Below are 9,272 nucleotides of genomic sequence, written 5' to 3'. Positions count from 1 at the left end.
GTGTTACTCTAGCAACATAACAAAGACACTTATTGATTTTGTGATTTATTAGGGTGTGTGGGATTCCGTATAATGTCGTATCATGATTGGGGGAGGGGGGAATTCCCTTCCAGATTCAGACTTCGGAAAATGATTTCGTAATTTTCAGTATCTAGAAGAGTTGTGACATTTTGAGTAGTCTTGTATTAAAAGTGTGTAAAGGTGTCGGATGTTTTTCTTGGGATGATGTGTTGCTATGAACTTGGAACTGCTTAAATTTTGGCTTCATGTGATAGAGAGAGGGAGTGGATATTTGAGTTTTGTTACTTTTCGTTGCATTTCTGCCACTTCTAGCTAATGGCGACAATGACTGATGACGTGAAATTGATGAAGAGACACTCACAAACAGTGCCGAAACCACAGGGGGGCATGGGGTATTGCCCCCCCCCACCTTGGACGGAAGTCCATTCTATGGGAAGCAAACATTGAAGTAAAAAAACAAGACTCGGAGAATCTAAGAATAGCAGGACAATTGGATACTCATGATGGAATTAGTTTTTACGTGTTCCTTGCATTTTTCTTACAGACGGCCAAGGGGACTTGCAAGGGGCAATAGCCCCCCTCTCCATTTCAAATTTTATACAAATAACAATACATTTCGTAAAATGTCCATGCTCGCTTCGCTCGCAATATCTGCTATTCTTATAGTCCAAGTTCAGAGCCATACCTATGGGGCGACGGGAGTCGGCCCTGGGAGCCAAATGTCTATAGTAAAAAAAATGTTAAAGAGAATGCCATGGCACCCCGTAAAGTTGTTGCGCCCTATTAAAACAATTTCTTTCTATGAAATGTAATATGAAAAATTAAAGATGACACAGTAATCCAAGAAGTCATTGATCAGTCAAGGGATTCCTATTTGTTTGTCAGGTGTCAAAGCATGTATTTCAACTATAATATAATACAATTCACACAATATTTTGCACAATGGTTAACGTAACCAGTAGGCAAACATTGTCTGTAGTGATGCAAGAGCCTCCGCTTTGAAGGAAATAGAGTCCGTGGTGGACTAAGGGACCCATGCTTTAATGTTTTAGCAAGTAAAAAAAATGTATTACAAATTTTTACACAATTCATCAAAGTGTAGATAATATGTAACCATTATTATTTAATTAATTCGATTTTTCTTACATAACACAATACAATGGAGTTGTTGGATTCACATTAGATACCTTTGTGAGTAAAAATCTTGCATCCTGGAAACCAGAGGGAATCATTATGAAGCATGATTTATAAAGGGCTCCCTTAATCAGTTTTGCAGAGAGGCCCAAAGCTGTTGGTACATATTAATCATCTATTAACATTATCGACCTGTAGATATCAAGTTGATACAGTCTCTATTAGCTTATTTATGTTAAACGTCACATTCTTTGAAGTGGCGTGCCCAGGATTTTCGAAAGGGAGGGCTTATGTCTACATTTTTAAGTAGTCATTCTTCATTTTGCCATATTTTCCTGCCTTTGACGTTATTTTTTTAAAATATTGGACCAAAAGGGAGGGTTATAATTCCCACTAGTCCCCCTTGGGCACGCCACTGATTCTTTGACAATCTGGAAAGATCATTATCGAAATGTTGCTATTTGATGCTGCTTGAAGTTTTTATTGATCGTTGCAGTTTCAAGATATCAGCCACTTATCTCTTTTGGGGAAGGAGGCAAGTGCCTCTGTGTACCCTGCTATATCTGCCAATGTGACACAATATATTAAGAAATTACCCCCTCTAGGATTGACTTCGCCCCCCCCCCCCTACAAAGAATTCCTGGCTACGTGCCTGGGGCAAAAATTCCCGGCCCGTTCGCGACTTCGGGAAATGACTTCCCGACTTTTCGGGATCCCAAGCAGTCGGGAAATACCGAATGGTCATTTGAAAAAGTCGTCAATTCTCGATGTTTTCTGCATTGTAAATGTCTGGAACTTATCGGAAATTGTTAGTTTTGTACCAAAAGTACAAAAACAAGCACTTAAGATGGAAATTACGTGTAGAATTCGAGATTTCAAGAGCTTTGGGAAATTTCGAACATATCCCGTCCCGAAAATTTCCCGACTTTGTCGGGAAATTGAGAATTTTCCCCGTCCCGAATGTCGGGATTTAAAGAATTTCCCGTCCCGACCCAAAAAATTGTGTCCCGCACACCCTGCAGTATGGTAAAACTTATCTCCAAAGGTAAATAAAGTCTCCTTGCCGCCGCTACACTCATAAAAATGAGTATTTTTTCTTTAACGACTTGAACTATAATTTACTGGGAAAAGGTTGACTTTCTTTTGTTTAAAACATGTTTAAAAATTTTTTTAACTCAGGTTTAAAACTATGTTTTAAACAACAAAAAACATGTTTTAAACAAAAAACAGTTTGTTTTGTTCTTTTTTAAAAAAAACACAAATTTTGCCAACCTTGTTGAAAACAAGCTAATCAAGAGCAACCTTTCACATTGTAAAGGCATGACGGGGAGCACAGGCCAGCATTCGGTTGGTGAAATCCTCAAGCGATAAGTGTCGCGTGCCGTTTTGGTGCGCAATATCCCTAAAGTAAGACACTCATTGCATCGCACATGCGCGAACAACAAACCACGGCAACACTTTGCAAGCTATTGAGGAAATGGCCCAGTTTGAGCGATACACAAGTGAAAAGCGACACGTGTGGCTTATTGTGTCGCCAAGATCTGTTGTTCGCACAATTAGCAGCAAACGCTTGCTAATAGACTGAAGTGCCGCTTCAAGGCTGTCGCTTGTCACTTAGTTGGGAACTCCCCCTGTAGCGCGTCGCTTCGGTCTGAGCACCCTTCCTTTAAGGAGCTTTCCAACCCAAAAAACAAGTAGCATGCGAATACGACATATGAACGTGTCGTTTGCTGTTCCGACCCTAATGCACAAGAAATGCTATTTTACAGTCTGGAAGTGTCGGTGTCACTAGTCACATCTGAAAGTTTCCTTACACCCCTTGTCGTTTCATGCAATCATCATTATCTTCATTGCCGCGATTAGTTTAAAGCGTAAGAAAATAGACAGTAAATAAAAATATATAAATGCTTCAGTGTGTATAGAAAAGTTAGGTAATAGAAGTGGAAGCTACATTTAAACCTCGCTGCGCTTGGAAATTGCAGTTCCGTCGGTGGTCAATAGATCGCGCGGCCGTCTTTTTTTGCTGCTTGCAGTAAATAGGGGGGGGGGAGATTCATTGTCCCACTGGAGTTTCCTTCACCACAGAAAGGACGGGGGTGGGTTGTGAAACAGGTTTTCTGAAAACGAGGGGGAATGTATTTCGTTTTCTGATTTCATGCAGTTCGTGAATTTACGGAATGAGGACTTTGCCAGGCAGCTACATACCCTACCAGGGCGCAAAATCATTGAAGATTGATGTGTTTTTTTGGGGGGGGCAAGAAGATTGTGGTCTACACAGACATACACAAACTATATATATATATATATATATATATATATATATATATATTATGTATGTGTATGAAATTTTTCAAATTTTCTACCAAGCAACTGAGAAGAAAGAGTCTATATGATTAATATTTATAATGTTATTAAATATAAAAGTAAATTACTAAATATGTAAAAATACATTAGTATTAAATACATATAAGGGAATTTATTTGATATTTTTTATGTATCAGATATTTATAATTGCCTTCTTGATTGCGCAGTGAATACGTTTTCGCCTTGTAATCAAATAGTCCCGGGTTCGATACCAGGTGGAGGCACATAGTGGTTCGGATCCCACTTTAAACTATCGTTTGATTGACTTGTTATTGATTTTTAGTTTTGGTTATTATGTATATGTTTTCTACCTACCTGTGGGTGATCGCGGCGATAGGGTTGAAATAAAACATTATATCTTATGCCTTTAGAATCGGTTTGGATGGAACGGGGAAGGGTGCGTGGTATTCGTAGGGTTACCAGATCGCTATGAGGGAAATGTAGGACATTATGTTCCAAAATGTAGGACATTGAGTCAAAATGTAGGACACAAAACATTCACAATAAATAATACATATTTCTATAGAACACGTTAGAGAGTAATTTAAAATTGACACTTTTCAGTAAAAAAAAAAAATATTTCTTAATGAATTCTTTAATTCAAAATTTCCAAACTTCTAATTATACTAAACAATGCACCTGTTTTAACGGTACTTCTCAGAGGAGCCAATAATTCCCAAAATTCCAGTCAAAATATATTTATGAGAGACTGAACAGTCAAACTCTTATATATTTTATGGGCCAGTACCAAAATTCTTACAGACTTTATGAAAAAAAAATCTCTTGTGAGTCCGTTGTGCTGATGGTAATAAACGTAGTCTCTCAACCTTTGCATTATGACCTGTAATGGCAAACAAATATTCAGCAATTACCATAGAAATAGTTCCAGAAGTTTCATCTTGGGTACTTTTTAGTTGAATAACAGGGTGTCTACCAAAATAACAAATCCAAAATTCATTTATTTTTCGTTTTTGTTTACCTAAGTAGGGTCGAATAAATAAAGGTTAAGTTTGAAATTAGCAATTAAGGAAATAATATTTAATAAGAAAATACATTTATTTTACTTTTTTGTTTACCTAAGTAGGGGTAGAATAGATAAAGGTTAAGTTTGAAATTAGCAATTAAGAAAATAATATTTAATAAGAAAATTCTACCAAAAGGCTGGTTAAAATGTAAACTGCAGCAGTATACAACAAGAGATTTAGATCTATATCTATTAATGCATGCTGGACTGTATTTTGCAGACTAGCGAGGCTCTGGCGTTTGGATTCACAGCCAGTATAATCTTATGTGGGGCTCGTGTTCTCGTCCCTATATGTTTGTGATTGTTTCTTCATCCATCTTATCTTATGGCCATTCATCCTCATCTTCGCGACTACCCAAAGGGGCAGAAAAGTTAAGTAAAATATACTAAATCCACTAATCAGTCATTGCGATAGCAAACATTCTTGACCACAAGTATAATTTCTTGACTTTTTATTGACTTCTTGACCTACTTTCTTTATTTTTTTTCTTGATTTTCACGACTTTCTTGACTAGTAGACACCCTAAATAACTTCGTTCTCTCAACCCCTGCTTTACAATCAAGATGATGAATAAGAATGGAAAAAAAACTTCTTTCATCAGTATAAACCCCAAGGCAAGAATGCGGCCCCAAAACTTTTGTTCATTAATTGCTTCCGTTTTTCCGTTTGTCCTGTAGCAGGACAATATTTTATTTTAATTTTCAGCAATGACTGAATCAAAATAAATGCCACTATTGAGTTTGAGAGTGCAGTCCATAGACATGTAACTTGCATGATTTCTCTTTGTTAAACTGAAACACGTATTTCCCTAATTTTATTATGTGACGCTCAAAATGTAGGACATTTATGACATTTTTCAAATTCCTCCGGACGCCGGACACAAGGCTAAAATGTAGGACATGTCCGGGAAAATCCGGACGTCTGGTAACCCTAGGTATTCGCATTAACACAAAGTTAGTCGAGCAACTGTGCAGAATAAAGCCCCTATCACACGGAACTGGAATTCTAGTTGGAATGCTCTAGTTGACGCTGGACTGGCTACCCATTTGCTAGTTTTCGCCTCACACGGTACTTGTTATACCGTACTTGTCGCTAGTCTTTCGTTCCCATAATGGCGGCCGCGCGAGATGTAAACAACGTATCACTTCACATTTTTAAAATACGATAACTATCCAACCGAGAGGAATATCGCTTCGTATTAAATGGTTCTAGGTAGAGAAGAACGGCGCTGATAAAATACATACTTTACAACGTTTACTATACACGTATGGAAGAATATTTTAGCTTTTTCAATTGTAAACATGCCTTTCGTGTTGTATGCACTCGGAAGCCACAGACAAAAAAAGGCTACTTTACAAACTCACAGAATATCTTCACATGGCCAAACTTTGCTCTGATTGGCTGTTCCACAGAATCTAGTCGAAGAAGTTAGTAGCAATTAGAACATGTCCTATTCCTCAAAACCAGTCAAGCAGTCAGCCAGGCGGCCATGATTACTGCCCAGAAAGTCAGTTCATCGCCAACTAGAGTCGACGAGCGATATGACAGCGGCTGACCTTGACAAGTCCGCGCAGAGAGAGAGGGAGATACATTTCCGCTGTTGCCACCTACTCACTGTTCGAGGTTCTCGACAGCTCTTTCAAAATAAAAAAAAATGGCTTACATTCGAACAATTGTAAATTACCACTGCACGGCTATTATTGCAACAATCGATACCAATCCTGCACGAGTATTACCAGAAAGCTTTAGACAATCGTATTATGCTGTAAATTAAACGTGTAGAATTTTGAAAGTAAGTGAAAGAAATTAAATATTTTATTGACCATTATTGTATAGAGAAAAAGTTCTCTTGCGAGCCGATTTTTATTAAATTAGATTTGAAATAACTTCCAGTGAGAAAGTTACAAAGAAAACTCCAAATTTTAAGTTCGTATAATATTTACAGCGATATGTTATTTGGTTACTGAGAAAACGAGAGAAGAACTTGATTCATTCTTTCGCGGCGCGGCAAAAGCAACTTCGTTTGCCGCAGATACCATGCGTCGGTCTTGTGGCACTCGTAATAACAAAACAACTGTCTGGCATGCATAACATGAACTGAAAAGAAAAATTAAAATGCCATTTACTTACATAACGCTCATTCCGTACTGCTGTCAACCTCGTCACTTGATTCAAGTTCTTCGGAATCCGTGTCTTGCAAATTTATAATGACCTTCTCGATGATATCGTCTCTGACTATTTCACGCTGGAAGTCATCTTCTTGTATTTTCTCTGCGTGAGCCACACATTCTGCCCACTCGGAAACACCTATTCTGTCTATTGCTTCGTGAGTCAGTTTCTGTACGTTGGCAATTTTGAAAGTCTTGTTCTTGTCAGCTACGTACCCCTTCACCTGGGCCCAAATCATTTCAATCGGGTTGTACTGACAATGATAAGGTGGGAGACGAACAACTCTGTGACCATATTCTCTTGCTATTATATCGATTTCGTAACTTTTGTGAATTGGTGTATGATGTTTCACCAACTGCAACAATTCTGCTCGGGTTTGCGTGCTTGTGTGGGGAATGTTCTTGTTACAGAGCCATGCCATAATATCCGCCTTCCTTGTGTTCGAACAAGGCGTTTTATCCACTTGCAAGGAATGTATGCTCGCGTTGTCCATTACAATCACGGATTCGGGGGCGAGAAATGGCAAGAACTGCTCGCAAAACCACTTTCGAAACACGGCAGACGTCATTTCTGAATGATAGTCAGTACTGTTTGTTTTGGAGCGGAAAACCAATTTACTTTGGGGCACAAAGCCTGTAGCAGCTGAACCCGCATGACACACTATAAGACGAGCACCTTTTCCTAATGGCACCTTTAACCCACCAGAACCATCACACATTCTCCAGCAGCTCGTCTTCGTGTGATTCTGGTTGACCCAGGTTTCATCTAAATAGTATATATTTGCAGTACCAGCTTTCCTGATTTCGTGCATGGTTCTGAGGAAGATCACTCTCGCAGCTACAACATCACCCCTCTCCATTAAAAAAGTTTCACTGCAGTAGGAAATTCGCCATTTGCGTACATATCAAATATAATATTACGCAATACCCCCTTATCAAAATCGTCCAAGTGCGTAACATTCTTTCGTCGATTACGACGTTTGCCAGGCGAGCGAAAAGAAACCGACCCTGTATCACCAATCGACGACCTGGCTTCCTTCGCAATCGTCTGAACTGTACGCAGACCTATCCCACATGCAGCCGCTGTACGCCCCTGACATTTGGCAACACTGCTCCTGACGAACACGAGGCACTGTCTGCACTGCGAGATTCACTTTGGAAGAACTGATAAACTTTGTACACCATATCTCGCGCTTGTTTGTGTAGAACACGACGCTTAGGTGTTTCTGTAGCCATCTTGCACAAGTATATTGACAAATTTTTGTGATCACACTGAAGAAACACGAACAGTCACAACGAAAACCAAACCGATTCTTGCCGCTCGAAAAACAAAAGAACGACATCGCGCGTTTTCCACGGCAGTCTCCACCGCCTCCTTTTGCTACTGCGCATCGAGGCTTGTTCAAGGTCAGCCGCTTTCAAATAGCTCTGCGACTCTAGGGCATTCCAACTAGAAATCCAGTTCCGTGTGATAGGGGCTTTAGGTTGACCAGCAATGGCAGTGAGCCTAAAGTATCCAAAGTAAACATATATTGCTTAAATATGTCTCCATTATACAGTGACTCAACTACAGGGGGGACAGGGGCTAATGCGAGCAATTACCCCTTCAATTTCAAATTTTATGCAAATAAAAATTCATTTTGTAAAATTTTCTTGCTTGTTTCGCTCGCATTATCTGCTATTCTTGTTTTCATCAAGTTCAGAGGGGCGGTGGGAATCAGCCATTGGGACCGAATGATCTAAAAAAAGTTGTAAAAGAGAGAATGCCATGGCGTCCAGTGGAATTAATTGCGCACTATTAAATCAATATTGTTTTCAATTGCACAAATTGGATCTAAAAATTTTTGAGGTATGTATCTGCATTTTTTCTGCACCTTCTAATCGGACTAAAATGTATGATATAAAGTAATCCCCTCACATTAGCCTTCTAATACTAATAGTAACTAATGTATTCAACAAAGTGCTCATTTCTGTTTTGGGGGTTGAACCGGACCTCTAGATTTCCAGTGTTAACCCAGCATCACAAGATCAATTGGAATCTAGTAGATGGAAATATGGTGGACTCCAGCTTTGAAAGATGGGTAATAGGGCGGTGATGGGACTTCATTCACTGAAAATTCGTCACTCAATGAAAGTCGATCGGAAAGACTGAATTCCGAAAAGGATTTCAATTTTAATAATAGTGGACATTATTAATGATAATTTCAACAATAGCATTTCTTTTCGATAAATTTCATGAAACAAGACCTTTTTATATTAATAGATCATCAGTGCTGGAGTTGTGGGTGTGGAGAAGGAGTGCAGAGGGGGGCTTTTTCCCCAGTTATGTAAATTTCCATTAACCATCCCCTCCTGCTAGGATAATTTGCATAAGCATCCCCCACTTCTTCATTGTCTCCATGCTGATCTACACAAAGACCCTCCTCGATCAAGCATACCAGCTATAGGAGTTTCCACTTCGAGCACTGTAGATCATAAAATAAAAACACACTGGAAGGAAGGAAATGTCCACAGAATTTCAATATGGAAGAAAAATGAACTTCACAAAATGCCCCCAAAT

The 9,272-nt window shown here is 39.0% G+C and overlaps 1 protein-coding gene across 1 annotated transcript; it reads right to left on the bottom strand.

Moving 5' to 3' along the window:
- Positions 1 to 6,681: 6,681 nt before the first annotated feature.
- On the bottom strand, positions 6,682 to 7,431 carry LOC145996713 (uncharacterized). The gene has a single exon (XM_083133235.1). The coding sequence runs from the start codon at positions 7,429 to 7,431 to the stop codon at positions 6,682 to 6,684; it is 750 nt and encodes a 249-aa protein (XP_082989361.1).
- Between the last annotated feature and the right edge of the window lie 1,841 nt (positions 7,432 to 9,272).

The sequence above is a fragment of the Lepisma saccharinum genome, chromosome 13 (genome assembly GCF_977018435.1).
Source record: "Lepisma saccharinum chromosome 13, izLepSacc3.1, whole genome shotgun sequence".
NCBI classification, from domain to species: Eukaryota; Metazoa; Arthropoda; class Insecta; order Zygentoma; family Lepismatidae; genus Lepisma; species Lepisma saccharinum.
Note: the sequence above shows the minus strand (reverse complement) of the source record. Positions and strands in the feature narration are given on the sequence as shown.

What these genes read in the sequence shown, in the direction of transcription:
- LOC145996713 (XM_083133235.1), bottom strand. Translation starts at nt 7,431, where the DNA reads ATGTGTGATGGTTCTGGTGGGTTAAAGGTGCCATTAGGAAAAGGTGCT.